At 38.4% G+C, this 24,127-nt stretch overlaps 3 protein-coding genes across 4 annotated transcripts; 1 reads left to right on the forward strand and 2 right to left on the reverse strand.

Moving 5' to 3' along the window:
* Positions 1–5,757: 5,757 nt before the first annotated feature.
* LOC122974434 (E3 ubiquitin-protein ligase TRIM21-like) lies at positions 5,758–7,999 on the reverse strand. The gene has a single exon (XM_044342469.1). It carries the CDS (start codon positions 7,997–7,999, stop codon positions 6,353–6,355), a length of 1,647 nt encoding a protein of 548 aa, XP_044198404.1. The 3' UTR covers positions 5,758–6,352.
* Positions 8,000–10,170: 2,171 nt separating this feature from the next.
* LOC122976679 (kinesin-like protein KIF16B) lies at positions 10,171–11,530 on the forward strand. The gene is made up of 2 exons (XM_044345303.1): positions 10,171–10,275; positions 10,406–11,530. Exons 1-2 carry the CDS (start codon positions 10,171–10,173, stop codon positions 10,565–10,567), a joined length of 267 nt encoding a protein of 88 aa, XP_044201238.1. The 3' UTR covers positions 10,568–11,530.
* An 8,131-nt stretch (positions 11,531–19,661) lies between these two features.
* LOC122974391 (E3 ubiquitin-protein ligase TRIM39-like) lies at positions 19,662–22,852 on the reverse strand. 2 transcript variants are annotated; one of them, XM_044342425.1, is made up of 2 exons: positions 22,594–22,852; positions 19,662–21,714 (listed from the first exon to the last, which is right to left on the reverse strand). In XM_044342425.1, exon 2 carries the CDS (start codon positions 21,710–21,712, stop codon positions 20,066–20,068), a length of 1,647 nt encoding a protein of 548 aa, XP_044198360.1. In that variant the 5' UTR covers positions 21,713–21,714; positions 22,594–22,852; the 3' UTR covers positions 19,662–20,065. The 2 variants fall into 2 exon arrangements, with proteins under 2 accessions (XP_044198360.1, XP_044198356.1); XM_044342421.1 differs by having other exon boundaries at positions 19,662–21,721; positions 22,594–22,851.
* Positions 22,853–24,127: the final 1,275 nt, after the last annotated feature.

A 24,127-nucleotide genomic window follows, 5' to 3' on the forward strand; every position in this document is an offset into this window, starting at 1 on the left:
TTCTCCAAGTCTTTAAGTCATCAGATTTTTTTGGATAACTCATCATATTCTGTCATCAGGTGTTTTTCCTTCAGTAGAGTCAATATTTTGTGAAACTGGTAGTTTGAAAGACTTAAAACAGCTGAGAAACTTATTGACATTTAACTGATAATGTCTCTCAGAGCTGATTTTTTTTATTTTTCCAAAGACTAGAATCTTTCACAGAGAGGAAAACGGCGTCTGTCCTCGATCCCGAAGTCTTCCACATTCACAGCAGAGTCTCGCTGTTGTGTTTCAGCAGCTGTGATCAAACAGCTGCATGAACAGGAAACACTAGTTTCATTTGAATTTTTTGCCTGAACAGAAACAGCCATCCACTTAATGCTTTTTTTCATAAGCCATACTGTGTGTCTGTGTATATATAGAATGTAAATGTTCATGTGCATAGTTTTCTATACGACGTGCTTGTATGCAATGTAAACTATTGGCATTGAATGTCAGTAAAGGGAATGTACCAGTACATGTACACTGTGTGGACTGTTTTCTTTTCACTAACTCACTGAACAAAATGTACTTTGTATTTTTGCACCACAGAAATTTAATTTCCTTTTTCCTGATTCTACCTCAGCGGAGTCCAAAAAGTCAAAGTGACACCAATCATTAATAAAGAGGACCTAAAAGTTAGCTTTAATCTAAAAAGTAATAAATAAAGTAGTATGATTTTTGACTTTTGATAAGTAAAGTGTTTTCTTTTCTTTAGAGGTCACCTCCAGACATGTTTTAAGACATAAAATAATCAGCTTTAAATAATAATTTGTGTTTGTTTTTCAACAAAAAATTCAGTTACATATTTAGAAGACTTCTCACCTTCATTAAAAATCCAGATTCTCTGAATTTGTAATATATTTCATCTCTAAAGTTTTCCAGCTGGACACTAGATGTTTCCTCCTTGTGTAAGTGTAATACTGGACCACGACTGACTCCAAACTAGTTGTGATGTCACAAATCCTGCTCGTAGGTTCACGTATTAAAGTGAGATTTAAGGTGAGTTAAGAGAAACTTTCCTCCTTCAGTAGATGAATGAAAACAAACTCTGCACATACATCATTCTGCACAGAGAAGAAGAACAACATCCAACTGAAGGAACAAGAAGAACATGTTTTTTAGTGGCGGGAACTTTAAAGGAACAAATTTAACTTCAAAATCCTAATTGAGCAAATACAGAAAATACAACAGAAATGCCAATTAAAATGAAAACCAAACAAACTAAAAAAGTTTTATTTAAATAAAAATGTCCATAGAGGAAGTGCTTTCTAATAAAGGTATAAAACATCCCCTTAAAAAAGTGAAAAATCAAGATTTAAGAAGTGTGGAGCTGCAATGATTAGTTGATATATGAGATGAACAAACTGACAGGTGATTATTTTTATAGCAAGAAAACAATCAATAACTATGGAGATGATAAGTCAATTATTGATTTATGGTTCTCACAAGGTAAAAATGAGTAAAAGTGAGCAGCTAAGTTAAAAAAAAACTAAACAATCAATCGGTAATTATTAATGGAAATCAACAGTTGCAGCCCAAGTTTTAGGATCTGGATTCAGAGGATTCATAATGAAGCTAAGAAAAGTCTGTCATGAATGAGCCGAACAAACTGAACCAGGATTCATCTGTTTCATAAAGCAACATAAAGCTAATGTGAGTAAACTGAGTCAAGTCTGCTTCAAAAACTGACTCAGAGACACATCAATTCACAATTAAGAAAATAGACATCATAAAGACAAAAATGATTGTTTGTGGCCACAAAGCAGCACATATTAAACATTTAATATGAGAATAAAATATTACAGCAAAAATAAGCAAAAAACAAATAAACAAAACCAGGATCTTTATGCCTGAAAACTAACCTGACCAGGTCCAAGTTAGTCTGGGGTAATTCATTTCAATGGTAATTATCAGAATTTCCTCAAATACACCTGGTTTAACCAGCAATCTGGCTGGAAACACCCCTGAGGACCAGGTAAATTTGAAATGTTGAAAGGCTGGTTTCACAGTTTTTCCAGTGTGTCTTTCAATGTAAGTGATGGAGGCCAAAAAAAACACATTCATTTTGTGCAAAAATGCACCCTTGTCATTGTGTTGATTTGAACACCTGTAACTACTTAGAACTGATTAATTGGAACACAAAATTGGTTTGGTGAGATCATTAAGCCTTGAACTTCATGGCCACGTGCATCAAATCATGAAAAAAGGTATTTAAGGTGGCCAATTGCAAGTTGTTCTTCTCTTTGACTCTCCTCTGAAGGGTGGCAACATGGGGGCCTCAAAACAACTCTCAAATGACCTGAAAACAAAGATTGGTCAACATTATGGTTTAGGGGAACGCTAAAAAAAAGCTATCTCAGAGATTTCAGCTGCCAGTGTCCCCTGTGAGGAACATAGTGAGGAAATGGAAGACCACAGGCACGGTTCTTGTTAAGGCCAGAAGTGGCAGGCTAAGAAAAATATCAGATAGGCAAAGGCAAAGGATGGTGAGAATGGTCAAAGACAACACTGCAGATGGTGTCACTGTGCATCATTCAACAATTCAGCGCACTTTGCACAGGGAGAAGCTGTATGGGAGAGCGATGCGGAAGAAGCCTTTTCTGCACACACGCCACAAACAGTCGCTTGAGGTATGCCTAAACTTTTTCACACAACTGTAGATGTCGTCAGACCCAGGCTGTTTTCAAGAAGGAGATAAACATCACTTCCTTTGTCCACTGTTTTGCCTGCTGCTGGGGCTGCTTGACTGAAATTTCGTAGGGGGCGCTATTCAGCCAGTTTGCATCACTGATGGAATATTGTCATGTAGACGTGTTCAGGCCGGGACTCTTATCAAACATGTAAAGTTTGGTGCAGACTGGAGCATTTACAATAAAGTTATAGCAACTTCCTCTGTCATGGCGAAGCGTCAAATCTCAACGGTGTGAGGATGAGAATTTTCTGAAGGGTGAGACATGTCTGTCTTGTTCACATCTGTGTCATTGAAATCATGCAAGTTTTGGGCCCATTCACTTGAATTTCAATTAGTAAATTGAAAACTCTTGATGAGTTTGTGTGTAAAACAAATTAATGTCCTAATTTTCATCAAATCTATTTTTAGACTTACTCATATATTTGAATGGAGATTGTGAGCGAACCGCTAGGTGCTTATTGTCATGACGGCAGCAATACGCTGCTGTAATATGTATTGCTGCCGTCATGACAATAAAATATTTGTTCAGTTTTCTGTTTTAACTAGAAACTCTTCTTGTTTTTTAATGAGATCCTTTTCAAATTATAACAAGATGTTTTCATGTTATTCTGAGATATTTTCTAGTTATTTCTACTGTAGATACCAGATCATTCACTTTTCACAAAAAACTTTTGTAATAACAACACATCACTTTATTTTCTTCTATCTACAGTACAGACCAAAAGTTTGGACACACCTTCTCATTCAATGAGTTTCCTTTCTTTTCATGACTATTGACATTGTAGATTCACACTGACGGCATCAAAACTATGAATTAACACATGTGGAAATATGTATTTAACAAAAAAGTGTAAAACAACTTAAAATACGCCTTATATTCTAGTTTCTTCAAAGTAGCCACCTTTTGCTCCGATTACTGCTTTGCACACACTCTGCATTCTCTTGATGAGCTTCAAGAGGTAGTCACCTGAAATGGTTTTCACTTCACAGGTGTGCCCTGTCAGGTTTAATAAGTGGGATTTCTTACCTTATAAATGGGGTTGGGACCATCAGTTGTGTTGTGCAGAAGTCAGGTGGATACACAGCTGATAGTCCTACTGAATAGACTGTTAGAATTTGTATTATGGCAAGAAAAAAGCAGCTAAGTAAAGAAAAACGAGTGGCCATCATTACTTTAAGAACTGAAGGTCAGTCAGTCCGAAAAATTGGGAAAACTTTGAAAGTGTCCCCAAGTGCAGTCGCAAAAACCATCAAGCGCTACAAAGAAACTGGCTCACATGAGGACCGCCCCAGGAAAGGAAGACCAAGAGTCACCTCTGCTGCGGAGGATAAGTTCATCCGAGTCACCAGCCTCAGACATCACAGGTTAACAGCAGCTCAGATTAGAGACCAGGTCAATGCCACACAGAGTTCTAGCAGCAGACACATCTCTAGAACAACTGTTAAGAGGAGACTGTGTGAATCAGGCCTTCATGGTAGAATAGCTGCTAGGAAACCACTGCTAAGGGCAGGCAACAAGCAGAAGAGACTTGTTTGGGCTAAAGAACACAAGGAATGGACATTAAACCAGTGGAAATCTGTGCTTTGGTCTGATGAGTCCAAATTTGAGATCTTTGGTTCCAACCACCGTGTCTTTGTGTGACGCAGAAAAGGTGAACAGATGGACTCTACATGCCTGGTTCCCACCGTGAAGCATGGAGGAGGAGGTGTGATAGTGTGGGGGTGCTTTGCTGGTGACACTGTTGGGGATTTATTCCAAATTGAAGGCATACTGAACCAGCATGGCTACCACAGCATCTTGCAGCGGCATGCTATTCCATCCGGTTTGCGTTTAGTTTGACCATCATTTATTTTTCAACAGGACAATGACCCCAAACACACCTCCAGGCTTTGTAAGGGCTATTTGACCAAGAAGGAGAGTGATGGGGTGCTGCGCCAGATGACCTGGCCTCCACAGTCACTGGACCTGAACCCAATGGAGATGGCTTGGGGTGAGCTGGACCGCAGAGTGAAGGCAAAAGGGCCAACAAGTGCTAAGCATCTCTGGGAACTCCTTCAAGACCATTTCAGGTGACTACCTCTTGAAGCTCATCAAGAGAATGCCAAGAGTGTGCGAAGCAGTAATCAAAGCAAAAGGTGGCTACTTTGAAGAAACTAGAATATAATACATATTTTCAGTTGTTTCACACTTTTTTGTTAAGTATATAATTCCACGTGTTAATTCATAGTTTTGATGCCTTCAGTGTGAATCTACAATTTTCATAGTCATGAAAATAAAGAAAACTCTTTGAATGAGAAGGTGTGTCCAAACTTTTGGTCTGTACTGTATATCACAAAACTTTTTTGTTATTTTTGTGGGACAGGGCACAACGGTTAAAATATTTAATAAAGCAGAATTAAAAATGCAGGAACCATATTTCTAGGTGACATAAAGTGCTGATACATGTTTTAATTGAAATATTGGTTACTGTACAGTTGACATGAAGTGTAACAATGTGCAACAATAAAAACATTTGGATAATTTACTTCAGTAGAAAACAAACCTCAATAGATTGTAGGTCAATTAAGTAAAAAACAATAATCAGTGCAGAGAGAAAATATTGAAACATGATGATACAAAGCTGCATATGTAGACTAATAAGTGTTTGGTAAAGAAAGCAGAAAAACATTTGTGATTGTTAATGAACTGTAACAGAAACACAAACACAGCTTCTCTGTAAACCAGCTTTTATTTTTTGGGTTTGGTGTTCAACAAATCACTGCTTACTCAGGCCATGTTTTTAAAGCTTTACATTAAAACTACAGACATAGTTTAGTTTACAGGTTTTTACAATCACATATTTACAGATTTCTTTAAATCATAATCAATCTATTCAATATTCAAACAAACAAATCAGCCAAAGTGGACAGAAACTAAACAAACCTCAGACAAGATAAGAAAATCCTTTATACACATTATACATATATTCTATTAATCAACTGTAGAGCTGCAACTAATGATTATTTTCATTAACAATTAAACTTGTTTTAACCTGTTTTTGAATCATTATTTACTCTATAAAATGTCAGAAAATAGTGAAAATATTCATCACAGTTTCTAAGAGTTCAAGGTGTCTTTGAATGTTTTGTCTGACCAACAGTCCAAAACCCAAAAATATTCCAGTTACCATCATATAGAGCAGAGAGTAGCAGCAAAACCTCACATTTAAAAAGATGGAGCCTGAGAATGTTTGTCTGACAAATAATTTAAATGATTATCAATCAATCAATTCATTTCTGTTGTTCTGTCATTTAGTGTTTCAGCACTTATTACAACCTGTAAAATATTGACACATATTCTGTGGAGTCATGGTCTCAGCCGAACTCTACAATGAAGCTTTATGACACTGTGAAATATTCACACTTTGTTTTCTGTGGTTTCACTTCAAACTGAAAGTTTTGTCTTTTTGGAAACTTTGTGTTTTTGACTAGAAATGAAACTAAAGTTCTGTGGATTTGATCAGATGTTTAAATAGAGATTTAATTTTAGATAGAAATCCTAGTTTGTGTTTTTTCTCATAATAAACAAGAATGTGTTTGTATATTTACTCTCTTCAAAAACAAAGACACATTTATGACATAAAACAGGTGATTACTCTACTCAGTTTGATTGACAGGACAGATGATCAGAGGGGCAGAGTTTTTACCACCATAATTAGGATAGGGACAGAAGTATGGGTAGAGTTTCTCAGTGAAGGAGCAGCCAGTAAAGGAGTAGATAAGAGCTGCAGCATCTACGTCATAAAAGGAGACCAGACCCTCCTCATAATCCACAAACACCCCCACCTTCTGAGGCTGAGACTTCAGAGAGAGAATGACTGGAGGGTCATTACCAGCTTTGTATTCATTTCCATTTCTCAACCATATAGTCCAGTAACCATACTGAGGTCTCAGTTTGATTACTCCCTTCCTGTTGATCGACTCTCTGGCCACTCCTAAATCCCAGTCAGTCTTCCCTTTAACCTGAACCTCAAAGTAAAATCTGCCTGAAGAGAAACTCTGCTTTCCTAAAACATCAACATAACGTGTAAATCTCTCTGGGTTGTCTGGGAGATTCTTCTTTACATTACCATGATTTACTTGTTTTCCATCATCAGACAGAATGAGATGAGGATTTGCTGTATCAGGATCAAGAGTCACATCCACTGCATACTGCTGGACCCTCTTCAGCTCGACCTCAGCGAGCAGCTTCTTCATCTCTTTACTGAGCGTCTCCTCCAGCTGAGTCACAGCTCTCACCACAGTCCCCTCATATGATGATGGACGGACGCTGACCTCTGTCCAGTCTTTGGTGGGTGGAGCAGCTTTCAGGGACGGGAAGTTTTGGAGGAGGTGGAGGTGGTCTTCAGAGCGTGAGAGCTGCTTCACCTCAGAGCTTCTCTTCTTCAGCTCAGAGATTTCCTGTTCCAGCTCTTTGATGAAGTCTTCAGCCTGTTTCTCTGTCGTTCTTTGCTTCTCTTCAATCGTCTCAATGAGCTCATTCAGGCTTCTCTCAACAAACTCCATCAGAGCGGTGAAGACCTGAACACCTTCTGCTTTCTCTCTGTCTGCATTTCCTTTGCTGAAGTTGATTGATCGTTTCATCTCTTCAATCTTCAGTCGTCTCTTCTGGATCATCTGCTGAATTTCAGCCTCTGTCTTCCCCAGCTCTGCCTTCTTTCCTTCATATTCTTCTTTCAGAGGAACAAACTCATGTGTCTTGTGGTTTAAAACAGAGCAGAGCATGCAGACACATGTCTGGTCGGTCTTACAGAACAGCTCCAGAGGTTTATCGTGCTTCATACACATCCTGTCTTCCAGGTTCTCCACAGGGTCCATCAGCTGATGTCTTTTCAGACGTGAAGCTGTCAGATGAGGCTCCAGGTGAGTCTCACAGTAGGAGGCCAGACACACCAGACAGGACTTCAGGGCCTTCAGTTTGGTTCCAGCACAGACATCACAGGGAACTTCTCCTGGTTTGGCAGCTTGTTGCTCTGAGCTGCTGCTGCTGGCTTTCTGTTGAGCTTCCTGTCTGAACTGAGAAACCATCTCAGAGATGAAAGTGTTGACGTGAAGCTCAGGTCTTGTGTAGAAAACCTTTTTACAGATGGGACACAGGTACTGGTCATTACTGTTCCAGTGTTCAGTGATGCAGTTTTTGCAGAAGTTGTGTCCACATGATGTGGTGACTGGATCAGTGAACACATCCAGACAGATGGAGCACAGAAACTGATCTTCAGATCGCAGACAGCTGGCAGCAGACATATCTACACACTGAGTGTGAAAAACAAAAGAAACAATTTGTTTAAATTAAATTTCCATTATTTGTTCAAAAAGAAATAAAGATAATTACTGTTTATTAAGTGTAACATGTGATATTAGGTGAAGTAATATTGAATTATATTTTCCTGTTATTGATCGGGATGGGAACACGTGAACGGAGTCGTGAGCAACCGTGATCATTGAAGTCATGCTGGCAGCTCAAACAGTTATCCACAAGGCTGCATGGTGAGTTTAAAGTTGTTGTTTACTTTGATGACGTGTTTTATGTGAGCTGGTTTACACAAACACAGTAAGAGACTGTCATCTGCAGCTCTTTATCTAACAGCTCATTGTGGCTGTTTCTGCTTGTACTATTCTTCCATACAATCTTTAAAATGAACCACTGACAACATAACACAGAATATGTCCATATCTTGTTGTGTAGACCAACTGTTATTGAAGAATAGCACTGCTAACAAAACTCTGCTAACTTGGTGACAAACACCTTTTATTACCTGCAGCTGCTTCACAATAAAAGCTGCTGCTTGTTGGTAGAAAGCTTTTAATGTGAAACAGCTACAGGAAATAGAATGCAGTGTGTCTGTAGGAAGTGATCAGTAAATAGTAATAAGACCAGGAAGGTTGGAGTGAAGCTGAACTCCAAACCACAGAGATTCAGTTACAAGTTACAAAAGTCCTGAGAACTGACACAGAGAGACTGTTTAAAAAACAATTAAAGTTGTTTCACTGAATCTGTGTAAAAACATCTTTAGTTATATTGTCACTAATTTCACAAGTGTCAGTATGAAATGAAAAGAGTGGAACTTCCTGTCTGCTGTGTTAAAGCTGGTTGTTGAAACATTAAATATGATCAGTTGTACTCACCAGTGTTTGGCAGAGACTCTGCTGTGTTGTTGAGAAAGACTTGATGAACTCAGTTTAATTTTTATTTGGACAGAAGTGGAGAGACTCGACTGCAGCTCTGCTGTCACTCTGACAAACCTTTTAGTTTCATTTCTGCAGAGTGACGTTGCAGCTGTCTTCTCTTTCCAGTGTTGCTCCTCCTCTTACTGCAGCTCTGACTGTGAGTTTGTTTCCTCCTTCTGATTAACAGGATTATTGTGAAATATCATGGAGCAAAAGTGGCAATGTAAATAACAGGTGGGAAGCAGATTCTGCTTTATAAAGGATTTCAGGTAAATATCAGCTTAGTATTTACAGTGTTTCCCCTATTATAGTACAACGAGAAACACCGCCAGGTCAAAAAATATTTTTTTTAAATGCCAAATATCCATTCATTTGGAAATCAACAGTGTTTGGGAGTCTCTGAGCAGCGCTGTTTCGAAACGTGAGTCAACGTCTGTGTTGTTGCCTGGGAAACTGCAGGAAGCGTAACTCCTTTTCAGGAAGGGCACATAAGTGAGTGAGTGGTTAGAAAAGTGACGGTGAATACGAGGGAAGCAGTGAAAAAGGTTATCAGTAAGTTGTCAATCTGACAGTAAATGTACAGAACAGACTACAGTGTGTCAGTTAATAAATGCTGCAACTTGTCAAGACCAAGAAAAGTCACGTCTGTTGTTTCCCCAACAGCTGGAAAAGTGAAGGGGTTAGCTCAGACTCAACCTAGAGGAAACACTGATATAAATCCTGATCGGACTGTCCTAAATATTTATGGTGAGGGGTGTAACTTAAAGGACGGGTTCACTATTTTTCAAGTGTGTCTTAAACCAACAGTCAGGTGTCCTTATGAACAGTGAAAGACGCTTTATAGCGTCCATATCATTAATTCATCACATGGACTGTAAACCATCGTCGGCAGTGATATCTCAGAAATATAATCAATGATTAGTTTGTAGCGCTCATATCCAAACCCTGTTGTTACCCTGCAAAATCCCTGTTAGTGACACGCTGTCTGTCCAAGACTTGTAGCTACAGCAGTTTGTTTACTTTGTCTCTGTTTTCTATGGTGTAGCATCGGTAGCCTGCCAGCTGCTGTCAATCAAACACATACTCCAAGTTGCACTTTAAAGAGATTCTTTTAGTTTTTAACATGTTGTTTGTTGAGAAACTTGACTGAGGACTAGTTGTGGGTTTTATCCTTAAACGACCCAAAAATTGGCTCATTAGCATACTTCACTTAAGCAAAAAGTGAAATAATAGTTAAAGTTAATGTGATGTCTTGGGCTCCTTTCCAGCTGGCAGCTTTAGAGTTTCCTCCGAAGAAACTGTTTGGAAACAGGGACGAGCGGATGGTTGCTGAACGGCGGAATCATTTGGAGGCAAGACATTTTATTATTTTTATTTTATTTGCACAAATAACAACAAATTGTAGAAATACACGTTCACTTTATGAAACTGTGTTTTTGAGACCTGAGGAAGTGACTTTTGCTGTTCACTTGTTTCTTGCAGCGTTATCTGAGGAACTTGTTCCGGGTGATGCTGTCGTCGTCCTGCTCTCCTCTCAGAGTCGACGCAGACAGCGGTTTCCACCTGTCCAAACACGCCATTTGTGAGTTCTCGCCATTCTTCAAGAAGGGTGTCTTCGAGTACAGCAGCCACGGCACCGGCTGACTCTTGACTGTGTAGCGTCAGAGGACGGTGTTCAGCACAGATGTTTTCTCGATACCAAAACAAAAAGCTGCTTGGTGCCTTTTCCTCAGGCCTGATCCTGGGAGAATCACCTCAGTAGGTCAGAAGAGGGAAAACTTGCAGGTCAGTTTCCTCTCTTGAGACAAATGTCTCAAAGTGCTGTTCAGCTCTAAGTCCACGTGGAAGCTTAATCATGAACGTAGAGGTAGGAAATCCAGCACTCTGTTTAAAGAGTTTCATTTCATCATAATCAATGTTTTCATTTTCTATAACAGTACAACTCTATACTTCAGTTTTCTCAGTTTGTTTGGCACGAAGGCATGCTACACATTCAGCCGATAAACAGCTATATTAAATATATTCACATGCAGCTGTGATATTTATGGCACCTCCTCACTATACGACACTAGTTAGAAACAAACACTATCACTGCCAGGGTTGTGGGTTCGATTCCCTGTGCAGCTCAGTGGGTTTACTAAATTGCATTGAGATCAAACAAACTACAGAAATTTAAGGTCAGTTTATCCTGAAAATAGTTTAAAGAGTGTCAAACATTCCCTTGTTTCAGCTTCTTAAATATGAAGAAGTTCTGTTTTCTTTTCTTTTATATCATTGTGAAGTAAATATCTTTGGATTTCGGACTGTCGCTCTGATAGAACAAGACGTTTAAAGACTCAACCTTGGACTCTGGGAAACTACAACGGGCATTTTTTCACTATTTTCTGACAATTTTTCTAGAATAAACAATTAATCGATTAGTCAAAAAGCAAAGACAACTTCATCAATAATGGAAATAATCATTGGATGCAGCTGTAGCTCGATCACAGGATGGACCCTGGACTTTCATTTCTTCATGTCAGAGAACAGATCAAGGTGTTAAAAGGACCAGCGTGTAAGATTTAGTGGCATCTAGTGGAACCAACTTGGCAGAAATGGAATATAATATACATGACTATAATATACTATATAAGATACATGTTTTAATTAGTGTATAATCCCATGAAACTACCTTACCTTAGAATGAGCCATTTACATCTACATGTGGAGCGGATCCTCTTCCACGGAGCCCATTATGTTGCACCGCCATGTTTGGAAACCAAACACCGGCTCTAGAGAGGACCACCGAAGGTTCTCCTACACACTTGGAAGGGGAGGGTGAAGGGAAGAGTATTCAGTTGGTTGACATCTGTAACCTCACCGCCAGATCCCACTTAATCCTTCACGCTGGTCTTTTTAACACTTGATTCCCACAGTGACTGAACCTCAGCATCACAGAGCAATAGAGCAGTTTGAGTAAAAAATAATCCAAACTAGTCTTTTCTGTGACTCCAGGGCAGTTAGAGAGACTGTTGTTAGCAGCTTGCCAGTAACTTTATAAGCAGACAAGTCTCAAAGGTCCTTCAAAATAACCAGACAAGACAGTAAAACTCCATAAAACCAGGCTATCGTACTGATGAATGTTTGGAATGACAACATGGAGAATCTCTGTTACTCAAAGATGCACTAAGAAAACATTTTATTGCAAAACTACATCTGACTTACACAGTCTGGGCTGTAACACAGAAAAGCGACTGAACTGAACTTGTGATTTTTAGATGTCAGCTTTGGGAAAATAAGACACAGGAACACTAAGAAGTTTACCAACACTAAATCATAGAATTTCATAGAAAAATGAAATTTTGAACCTTTAAAACACATCGCTGCCAAAGTTCAACACTTGCCCTGCGCTGTTTCATGGAGCAGAGAGGCTGCTCTCTACTGACGTGATCTGTCATCTCAGATGGATCTCTAACATGCTGGCGACGCCGGCGAGCGCCGACAGCAGGAACGAGTCGTCACGGTAACAACCATTCAGCAGCTTTTTGTACATTTCAGAGCAAACGTGCCATCTGAAAAATAAAGTCTTTGGGAGGATGCGTTTATTAGGCCACATATACAAACAGCTAAAGTCTGTGAGCAGATACAACACCAGTGTTTCCTTTCTGTGTGCTAATCATTTATTTTACAAACATATTGCAGGAATATTTGGTTTTCAACAGCAGGATTATTTAAATTTTACTAGACTGAAGTGATAAAATGTTGACAAGATATGTTGGCAGTGAGGTTCGTTAACATTTTTCAGGACATCAACAAAGATCGTGGAGTTGTTGGACAGACATGAGAAAGCCACAAAGCAATAAATCACAACATGAACCTGTAAAATAAATAATAAGAGCACAGAAATGCAGAAACAGAAGGCAGTTATCATATTATCTTTTGGTGTCATCATCGCCATGTTTCTCTGAGAATTCCTCTTTTAGGACTAATTGGTGACACTTTACTGAAACCCACCTTATTTAGCAATTATAAGCAGTATTTAAACATGTATTAAATTATTTATAACACACCATAATGTATTATGTAGACAAACAAATAAACAAAACAATCTGACAGAAACAGCTGCTCCTGATGTTCATGTAAACAATCATTGTCCATGAAGTATAAAAATGATAAAGCCTTTATTATAGTGGCTGTATGATATTGTCTCATATATCCATTCTTGTTATTCCCCTGTTTTACACACTGACAGCTCAGATATTACAGAAAATATCAATTATAGCTGCTTTAATAAGCTACATTTATAGTGTGTTATAAAGCTTTATTAAATGGTTATACGGTGGCTATAAATGCTAAATAGTGGTGGTTAAAGTAAACTGTCACTGGTTCTCCAAGTCTTTAAGTCATCAGATTTTTTTGGATAACTCATCATATTCTGTCATCAGGTGTTTTTCCTTCAGTAGAGTCAATATTTTGTGAAACTGGTAGTTTGAAAGACTTAAAACAGCTGAGAAACTTATTGACATTTAACTGATAATGTCTCTCAGAGCTGATTTTTTTTATTTTTCCAAAGACTAGAATCTTTCACAGAGAGGAAAACGGCGTCTGTCCTCGATCCCGAAGTCTTCCACATTCACAGCAGAGTCTCGCTGTTGTGTTTCAGCAGCTGTGATCAAACAGCTGCATGAACAGGAAACACTAGTTTCATTTGAATTTTTTGCCTGAACAGAAACAGCCATCCACTTAATGCTTTTTTTCATAAGCCATACTGTGTGTCTGTGTATATATAGAATGTAAATGTTCATGTGCATAGTTTTCTATACGACGTGCTTGTATGCAATGTAAACTATTGGCATTGAATGTCAGTAAAGGGAATGTACCAGTACATGTACACTGTGTGGACTGTTTTCTTTTCACTAACTCACTGAACAAAATGTACTTTGTATTTTTGCACCACAGAAATTTAATTTCCTTTTTCCTGATTCTACCTCAGCGGAGTCCAAAAACTCAAAGTGACACCAATCATTAATAAAGAGGACCTAAAAGTTAGCTTTAATCTAAAAAGTAATAAATAAAGTAGTATGATTTTTGACTTTTGATAAGTAAAGTGTTTTCTTTTCTTTAGAGGTCACCTCCAGACATGTTTTAAGACATAAAATAATCAGCTTTAAATAATAATTTGTGTTTGTTTTTCAACAAAAAATTCAGTTACATATTTAGAAGACTTCTCACCCTCATTAAAAATCCAGATTCTCTGAATTTGTAATATATTTCATCTCTAAAGTTTTCCAGCTGGACACTAGATGTTTCCTCCTTGTGTAAGTGTAATACTGGACCACGACTGACTCCAAACTAGTTGTGATGTCACAAATCCTGCTCGTAGGTTCACGTATTAAAGTGAGATTTAAGGTGAGTTGAGAGAAACTTTCCTCCTTCAGTAGATGAATGAAAACAAACTCTGCACATACATCATTCTGCACAGAGAAGAAGAACAACATCCAACTGAAGGAACAAGAAGAACATGATTTTTAGTGGCGGGAACTTTAAAGGAACAAATTTAACTTCAAAATCCTAATTGAGAAACAACACAAAATACAACAGAAATGCCAGTTAAAATGAAAACCAAACAAACTAAAAAGTAGTTTTATTTCAACTGAAATGTCCGTAGAGGAAGTGCTTTCCAATAAAGATATAAAACATCTTAAAAAAGTGGAAAATCAATATTTATAAAGTGTAGAGCTGCTATGATTAGTCAGTATATGAGATGAACAAACTGACAGGTGATTTTTTTTTCATGCCAAGAAAATTATTGATTTAGGGTTCTCACAAAATAAAAATGAGTAAATGTAAGCAGCTAAGCTAAAAAAAACAACTAAACAATCAATCGGTAATTATTAATGGAAATCAACAGTTGCAGCCCAAGTTTTAGGATCTGGATTCAGAGGATTCATAATGAAGCTAAGAAAAGTCTGTCATGAATGAGCCGAACAAACTGAACCAGGATTCATCTGTTTCATAAAGCAACATAAAGCTAATGTGAGCAAACTGAGTCAAGTCTGCTTCAAAAACTGACTCAGAGACACATCAATTCACAATTAAGAAAATAGACATCATAAAGACAAAAATGATTGTTTGTGGCCACAAAGCACAAAAATAAACAAGACCAGGATCTTTAAGCCTGAAAACTAACATGATCAGGACCAAGTTAGTCTGTAGGGATAAGTTGCAATGGTAATTTAGTTAAGACTTGTTAACCTTGTTTATTAATCAAATTTTCCTCAAATACGCCTGATTTAACTGGCAATCTGCCTGTAGGAAACACTCCTGAGGACCAAGTAAATCTGAAAAGTTGACAGGACGGTTCCCAATTTTTCAAGTGTGTCTTAAAACAGCAGTCAGGTGTCCTTATGAACAGTGAAAGAGGTTTTCCTCGCTGTAATCATTCCTCCTGTTTATACTGGATATTAAAAGATCCTTCAAATGTGCTTTCAATGGAAGTGATGGAGGCCAAAATCCACAGTGTGTCCACACAGTCATTTAAAAGTCTCTGTGAAGCTTCTATGAGTCTTCAGCAGTCTGAGTTAGTCACATCAAGTGGATATCTGACACATTTACAGTCTTTTTAGCATCAAATTCCCTCTTTGTGTTTCCCTGTTGAGCTGCAGGTGGAAGTATAGAAATAAAAAGGGCTACAGTCATGTTAACTTTGAAAACAATGGAGGCTGTAGCAACAATACTACTAACATTAATGTATTATACTGACCTGCTTGTTAAAGAATGGTTGACATGCTGTCAGCATGCGAACTGTATGTTATGTTGACCCTTAACAAGTCAGGGGATTCAGGGGATCACTAAAGTCGTTATGATTCATCACAGATAAATGTTTGAACCAAATTAAATCGCGATCCATTTAAGTTGTTAAAACATGTCACTCTAGAACAGTGTGTTTTTTGCTAACTTTAGCCACATTAGCGGCTAACGATTTCTACGTGATAGATAGTTAAAACAAAACTACTAGTTAGTTTGCAAACCTTATCACAATCATATTTTAAATACTTTAAATACCGTCTCAGCAGGACATAGACAGCAGAGCTCAGTCTTAATTAAAGCTGCAAGCAGCGTTGAACGGGCCCTCGCGCCTCCACGCACGTCAGGCCGCAACACAATCGAAGGGCTTCTGTGACGGGCATGTAGATGTCTTCAGACCCGGCTGTTTTCAGACAGTGCAAGAAGGAGATAAACATCACTTCCTTTGTCCACTGTTTTGCCTGCTGCTGGGGTTGCTTCCCTGAAATTTCGTAGTGGGCGCTATTCAGCCAGTTTGCATCACTGATGGAATATTGTCATGTAGACGTGTTCAGGCCGGGACTCTTATCAAACATGTAAAGTTTGGTGCAGACTGGAGCATTTACAATAAAGTTATAGCAACTTCCTTTGTCATGGCGAAACATTAAATCTCAACGGTGTGAGGATGAGAATTTTCTGCAGGATGAGACATGAGACAAGTTTTGGGCCCATTCACTTGAATTTCAATTAGTAAATTGAAAACTCTTGATGAGTTTGTGTGTAAAACAAATTAATTTTCTAATTTTCATCAACTCTATTTTTAGAAAAAGAAAAACTTTTGACCCACATGACCTGGTCAAAGTTTGATTGACATGTGTACTGTCAGGTGTGTAGAGAATAAGTAACTGCAGCTGGACACAGATAAATACTCATATATTTGAATGGAGAGTGTGAGCGAACCGCTAGGTGCTCGGGCCCTAATAAAGGAAAAACTGCAGTACAGAGCTACAAATTTTAGTTTTGATGGTATTTTTCTACAGCACTTTATCACTAAACTGTCACCCTCACTCAATTTTTTCCCTTCCCCTCATAGGTCATCCCCACTACTGAATTATAAATATAAGACCTATAAACTCAAAAAATTGGAGAGGACAGGAGGAAAACCAACATACCACATCAAACTATATCATTGTCCCCCACCTGATGAAATCGGAGGGGTGGGGGGCAATTTTATATGCCAATAAAACAATGTGCTTTTAAAAACAAAAACCTTTACATGTATATTATTACAGCAGCGTATTGCTGCCGTCATGACAATAAAATATTTGTTCAGTTTTCTGTTATGACTAGAAACTTTTCTTTTTTTTTAATGAGATCCTTTTCAAATTATAACAAGATGTTTTCATGTTATTCTGAGATATTTTTTTAGTTATTTCTACTGTAGATACCAGATTATTCACTTTTCACAAGAAACTTTTCTTGTAATAACAATACATCACTTTATCTGTTATCTATATCACAAAAAAATCCCGTTATTTCATAAAATTATTTTATTTTATTTTAATTAATGTTTTTTGTTCTGGTTTTTTGTTATTTTTTGTGGAACAGGGCACAATGGTTAAAAATATTTAATAAAGCAGAATAAAAATGTAGGAACCATATATCTAGGTGACATAAAGCACTGATACATGTTTTAATTGAAATATTGGTTACTGTACAATTTAACAATGTGCAACAATAAAAAACATTTGGATAATTTACTTCAGTAGAAAACAAACCTCTCAATAGATTGTAGGTCAATTAAGTAAAAAACAATAATCAGTGCAGAGAGAAAATGTTGAAACATGATGATACAAAGCTGCATATGTAGACTAATAAGTGTTTGGTAAAGAAAGCAGAAAAACATTTGTGATTGTTAATGAACTGTAACAGAAACACAAACACAGCTTCTCTGTAAACCAGGTTCTATTTTTTGTGTTTGGTGTTCAACAAGTCACTGCTTACTCAGGCCATGTTTTTAAAGCTTTACATTAAAACTACAGACATAGTTTAGTTTACAGGTTTTTACAATCACATATTTAGATTTCTTTGAATCATAATCAATATCACCAGTATTCAAAGAAACAAATTGGCCAAAGTGGACAGAAACTAAATAAACCTCAGACAAGATAAGAAAATCCTTATTACATATCATACATATATTTTATTAATCAACTGTAGAGCTTCAACTAATGATTATTTTCATTAACAATTAACCTTGTTTTAACCTGTTTTTGAATCATTATTTACTCTATAAAATGTCAGAAAATAGTGAAAATATTCATCACAATTTCTAAGAGCTCAAGGTGTCTTTGAATGTTTTGTCTGACCAACAGTTGTAGGGTAATTTTAGCTCAATTTAGGGAATTTTACTATGCAGAATTTCTTCAATTATTCGTCCAGTGATATAAGTTCATAATCGGCACAATAACACTAATAAATAGTTTCTCTTGGTGATCAGTCAATAGAAACTTTGACACATAAATCAGTTTTGGAAAGGGATTAACTTCCACTCAGAAAAGGGATTGGATATGTAAAGTGACTGAAAGTAAGTTAAAGAAAACAAAGGCAATGAACTTATACACAAAACATTTATTAGTAAAAGACTAACCTAACAATAACACAAAACAACACTCACTAAAAAAACAATGACGCTACACTGAATCAATGAATGCAGAACCAGAGTTTGTCAGAAAAGGGGGTGCAACAGATGAACAAACACAGACTGACTAGTGACCATCACTGGAAGCAGCTGGTAAACTGGGGTGGCAAATTTAAAATTCAATTCTAAGCAGATTAAGCTTTTTGAATTCACTCGGTTAGCAGAGCAGAAGTGCGCTACTTGCGTGTCCGTGGGCTGGTAGCTGCTGAGTGAGATGATGCCATTAGGATGGATGAGAAGGTGTTGCTGCTGCATAGAGTGGAGATGAAGAATTGTCAGCTGAAGTTGGTCTCAACAGAGAGAGAGAATGGGACTTCATACCGGTAACAAAAAGAATCCAACTATTGCATTCCAGTGATGGTCTTTTATAGGTACAGTAAGGTAAGGGACTTCAAAGAAGCATCTGACCAATCAGAGGACTGCTGACCCCCAGGGGTGGTATCTTTGTTTGACCCCCCCCTCTGAGGACATGGCATCCACTGGAGGTCAGATAATGTGTCTTACTTTAAAACAACTTCTCAAAAACTGTAACTTTTTACCAAACAACTACCATGACTAAAAATCTAATGTTCTTATGCTTAGGAGATTACAATGCTACCAAACAGCACATGTTTATCTCTAGTGGTTATTGAGATATTATTTACCAGATTTTAATACACATACAACTGAGAGAACTATGTTAATAATACTAATAACTACTAATTATTGTAAATTTCTAACATAGTTATAGACACAGATATACACATTCAAACAATAAGGAAAGAATTAAGGCAATGGCATTGTAGCCTTTTTAAAAGCATGCAGGTATATCTGGCAATAGTCTCTTGATTTGGGACAAAAGGGGAAAAAGAGAAACAATCAGAAAGAGGGGGAGTTGTGATCATCTGTGGGGAGTGTCCCAGGATGAGAGGGGGAGTTGCTGTGCAACAATGTGTTCAGACACACACATTTCAACACGGCAGGTCCATCCTTAGTCCCAACAACGGTGTTGTTGGACATTTTGTTGAACATTTTTATTCCACTTTTTCTTATGAGATTCCATGCAGGCTGGAGGTAATTCCTAGAATTGCAAATACCAGACACAGTAGGCCTCCAAAGTCTTATCTTTGGCGGTGCCTGTGTATCCCCAAACCTGACTCTTCAGAGTCGTTAGCAGTCCCTTGCCAATCCTGTCCTGATGTCTGCTTAATCCAGGAGGGCTTTGATCTACCTAAACTGTAGATATGGCCTTTGCTTGGCATTTGTCCTCACATTTAAAAAGATGGAGCCTGAGAATGTTTGTCTGACAAATAATTTAAATGATTATCAATCAATCAATTCATTTCTTGTTGTTCTGTTGTCATTAAGTGTTTCAGCACTTATTACAGCCTGTAAAATACTGACACATATTCTGTGGAGTCATGGTCTCGGCCGAACTCTACAATGAAGCTTTATGACACTGTGAAATATTCACACTTTGTTTTCTGTGGTTTCACTTCAAACTGAAAGTTTTGTTTTTTGTTTTTGACTAGAAATGAAACTAAAGTTCTGTGGATTTGATCAGATGTTTAAATAGAGATTTAATTTTAGATAGAAATCCTAGTTTGTGTTTTTTCTCATAATAAACAAGAATGTGTTTGTATATTTACTCTCTTCAAAAACAAAGACACATTTATGACATAAAACAGGTGATTACTCTACTCAGTTTGATTGACAGGGCAGATGATCAGAGGGGCGGAGTTTTTACTACCATCATTATGACAGGGACAGAAGTATGGGTAGAGTTTCTCAGTGAAGGAGCAGCCAGTAAAGGAGTAGATAAGAGCTGCAGCATCTACGTCATAAAAGGAGACCAGACCCTCCTCATAATCCACAAACACCCCCACCTTCTGAGGCTGAGACTGCAGAGAGAGAACGACTGGAGGGTCATTACGAGCACTGTACTCATTTCCATTTCTCAAACATATACACCAGTAACCATCCTGAGGTGTCAGTGTGATTTGTCCCTTCCTGTTGATGGACTCTCTGGCCACTCCTAAAGCCCAATCAGTCTTCCCTTTAACCTGAACCTCAAAGTAAAATCTGCCTGAAGAGAAACTCTGCTTTCCTAAAACACTAATACAAGGAGAAAATCTCTCTGGGTTGTCTGGGAGATTATTCATCACATCACCATGATTTACTTGTTTCTCATCATCAGACAGGATGACTTTAGGATGTGCTGTATCAGGATCAAGAGTCACATCCACTGCATACTGCTGGACCCTTTTCAGCTCAGCCTCACCGAGCAGCTTCTTCATCTCTTTACTGAGCGTCTCCTCCAGCTGAGCCACAGCTCTCACCACAGTCCCCTCATATGATGGTGGACAGACGCTGACCTCTGTCCAGTCTTTGGTGGGTGGAGCAGCTTTCAGGGATGGGAAGTTTTGGAGGAGGTGGAGGTGGTCTTCAGAGCGTGAGAGCTGCTTCACCTCAGATCTTCTCTTCATCAGCTCAGAGATTTCCTGTTCCAGCTCTTTGATGAAGTCTTCAGCCTGTTTCTCTGTCGTTCTTTGCTTCTCTTCAATCATCTCAATGAGCTCATTCAGGCTTCTCTCAACAGACTCCATCAGAGTGATGAAGACCTGAACACCTTCTGCTTTCTCTCTGTCTGCATCTTCCTTACTGAGGTCAACTGAGTGTTTGATCTCTTGAATCTTCAGTCGTCTCTTCTGGATCATCTGCTGAATTTCAGCCTCTGTCTTCCCCAGCTCTGCCTTCTTTCCTTCATATTCTTCTTTCAGAGGAACAAACTCATGTGTCTTGTGGTCTAAAATAGGGCAGAGCATGCAGACACATGTCTGGTCGGTCTTACAGAACAGCTCCAGAGGTTTATCGTGCTTCATACACATCCTGTCTTCCAGGTTCTCCACAGGGTCCATCAGCTGATGTCTTTTCAGGCCTGAAACTGTCAGATGAGGCTCCAGGTGAGTCTCACAGTAGGAGGTCAGACACACCAGACAGGACTTCAGGGCCTTCAGTTTGGTTCCAGTACAGACGTCACAGGGAACTTCTCCTGATTTGGCAGCTTGTTGCTCTGAGCTGCTGCTGCTGGCTTTCTGTTGAGCTTCCTGTCTGAACTGAGAAACCATCTCAGAGATGAAAGTATTCACCTTCAACTTAGGTCTTGTGTAGAAAACCTCTTTACACATTGGACACAGGTACTGGACATTACTGTTCCAGTGTTCAGTGATGCAGTTTTTGCAGAAGTTGTGTCCACATGATGTGGTGACTGGATCAGTGAACACATACAGACAGATGGAGCACAGAAACTGATCTTCAGATCGCAGACAGCTGGCAGCAGACATATCTACACACTGAGTGTGAAAAACAAAAGACACAATTTGTTTAAATTAAATTTCCATTATTTGTTCAAAAAGAAATAAAGATAATTACTGTTGTATTAAGTGTAACGTGATATTAGGTAAAGTAATTTTGAATTATATTTTCCTGTTATTGATCGGGATGGGAACACGTGAACGGAGTCGTGAGCAACCGTGATCATTGAAGTCGTGCTGGCAGCTCAAACAGTTATCCACAAGGCTGCATGGTGAGTTTAAAGTTGTTGTTTACTTTGATGACGTGTTTTATGTGAGCTGGTTTACACAAACACAGTAAGAGACTGTCATCTGCAGCTTTTTATCTAACAGCTCATTGTGGCTGTTTCTGCTTGTACTATTCTTCCATACAATCTTTAAAATGAACCACTGACAACATAACACAGAATATGTCCATATCTTGTTGTGTAGACCAACTGTTATTGAAGAATAGCACTGCTAACAAAGCTCTGCTAACTTGGTGACAAACACCTTTTATTACCTCCAGATGCTTCACAATAAAAGCTGCTGCTTGTTGGTAGAAAGCTTTTAATGTGAAACAGCTACAGGAAATAGAATGCAGTGTGTCTGTAGGAAGTGATCAGTAAATAGTAATAAGACCAGGAAGGTTGGAGTGAAGCTGAACTCCAAACCACAGAGATTCAGTTACAAGTTACAAAAGTCCTGAGAACTGACACAGAGAGACTGTTTAAAAAACAATTAAAGTTGTTTCACTGAATCTGTGTAAAAACATCTTTAGTTATATTGTCACTAATTTCACAAGTGTCAGTATGAAATGAAAAGAGTGGAACTTCCTGTCTGCTGTGTTAAAGCTGGTTGTTGAAACATTAAATATGATCAGTTGTACTCACCAGTGTTTGGCAGAGACTCCGCTGTGTTGTTGAGAAAGACTTGATGAACTCAGTTTAATTTTTATTTGGACAGAAGTGGAGAGACTCGACTGCAGCTCTGCTGTCGCTCTGACAAACCTTTAGTTTGATTTGTGGAGAATGTCAGTGAACCTGTCTGTCATGTCTCTCCAGTGTTGCTCCTCCTCTTACTGCAGCTCTGATTGTGAGTTTGTTTCCTCCTTCTGATTTACAGGATTATTATGAAATATCATGGAGCAAAATTGGTACTGTAAATAACAGGTGGGGAGCAGATTCTGCTTTATAAAGGATTTCAGGTAAATATCAGCTTAGTATTTACAGTGTTTCCCCTATTATAGTACAACGAGAAACACTGCCAGGTCAAAAAATAATTTAAATGCCAAATATCCATTCATTTGGAAATCAACAGCGTTTGGGAGTCTCTGAGCAGCGCTGTTTCGAAACGTAAGTCAACGTCTGTGTTGTTGCCTGGGAAACTGCAGGTAGTGTAACTCCTTTTCAGGAAGGGCACATAAGTGAGTGAGTGGTTAGAAAAGTGACGGTGAATACGAGGGAAGCAGTGAAAAAGGTTATCAGTAAGTTATCAATCTGACAGTAAATGTACAGAACAGACTACAGTGTGTCAGTTAATAAATGCTGCAGCTTGTCAAGACCAAGAAAAGTCACATGTGTTGTTTCCCCAACAGCTGGAAAAGTGAAGGGGTTAGCTCAGACTCAACCTAGAGGAAACACTGATATACATTCTGATCGGACTGTCCTAAATATTTATGGTGAGGGGTGTAACTTAAAGGACGGGTTCACTAATTTTCAAGTGTGTCTTAAACCAGCAGTCAGGTGTCCTTATGAACAGTGAAAGAGGCTTTATAGCGTCCATATCATTAATGAATAATTCCCCTGCCCCTTTTTAATACATGTGTGGATAGTATGTTTAATGGCTAATTTCCTCATTTTTGCTATTGTTAAATAAAGAATTATTGATGAATGGAACCATGTCTCCTGCTTCTTAGTATAATGAACCTGATTGCCTCTTGGGTTATTGGTACTGGTCTGAGGTAACATTTGTCCTTGGGTAAAACCCCCAGGGTGGTGTAGTATTACACAGGTTAATGCCCAACATCCCATTTTACCTCTGCCTCTTAGAACAGACATTCAAGGCAGAAGGTGTGATGGAAAGCTGGGTCTACTTACAGTGGAGATCCACCAGCCAGGGAAGTCCTGGAGAAAAAAGCCAGTAGGCCAACAGCCAGAGCAGAGTCTTACACATCCTCCCACCTCATCCCATATCACTTGTTATTGCAGACTCCTGCTCTCCGGCACCCTCCTTTTATATTTACCTCCCTCCTCTTGGACCTTTGTTTCTCCTCACTACTGTTCCAGTTTATTTCAAGGTTACTGAGATGAACTCCAAAGTCCTCAGTCATAACAGCAAACAGTCACCGAATGTTACTGCAACTCTGAACTCTGGTTCTGAGGTAATTTAGCCTGGCTCTGTAACACATCTTGTAATGTTAACAAA

The sequence above is a fragment of the Thunnus albacares genome, chromosome 3 (assembly GCF_914725855.1).
Source record: "Thunnus albacares chromosome 3, fThuAlb1.1, whole genome shotgun sequence".
In the NCBI taxonomy this organism is placed as follows: Eukaryota; Metazoa; Chordata; class Actinopteri; order Scombriformes; family Scombridae; genus Thunnus; species Thunnus albacares.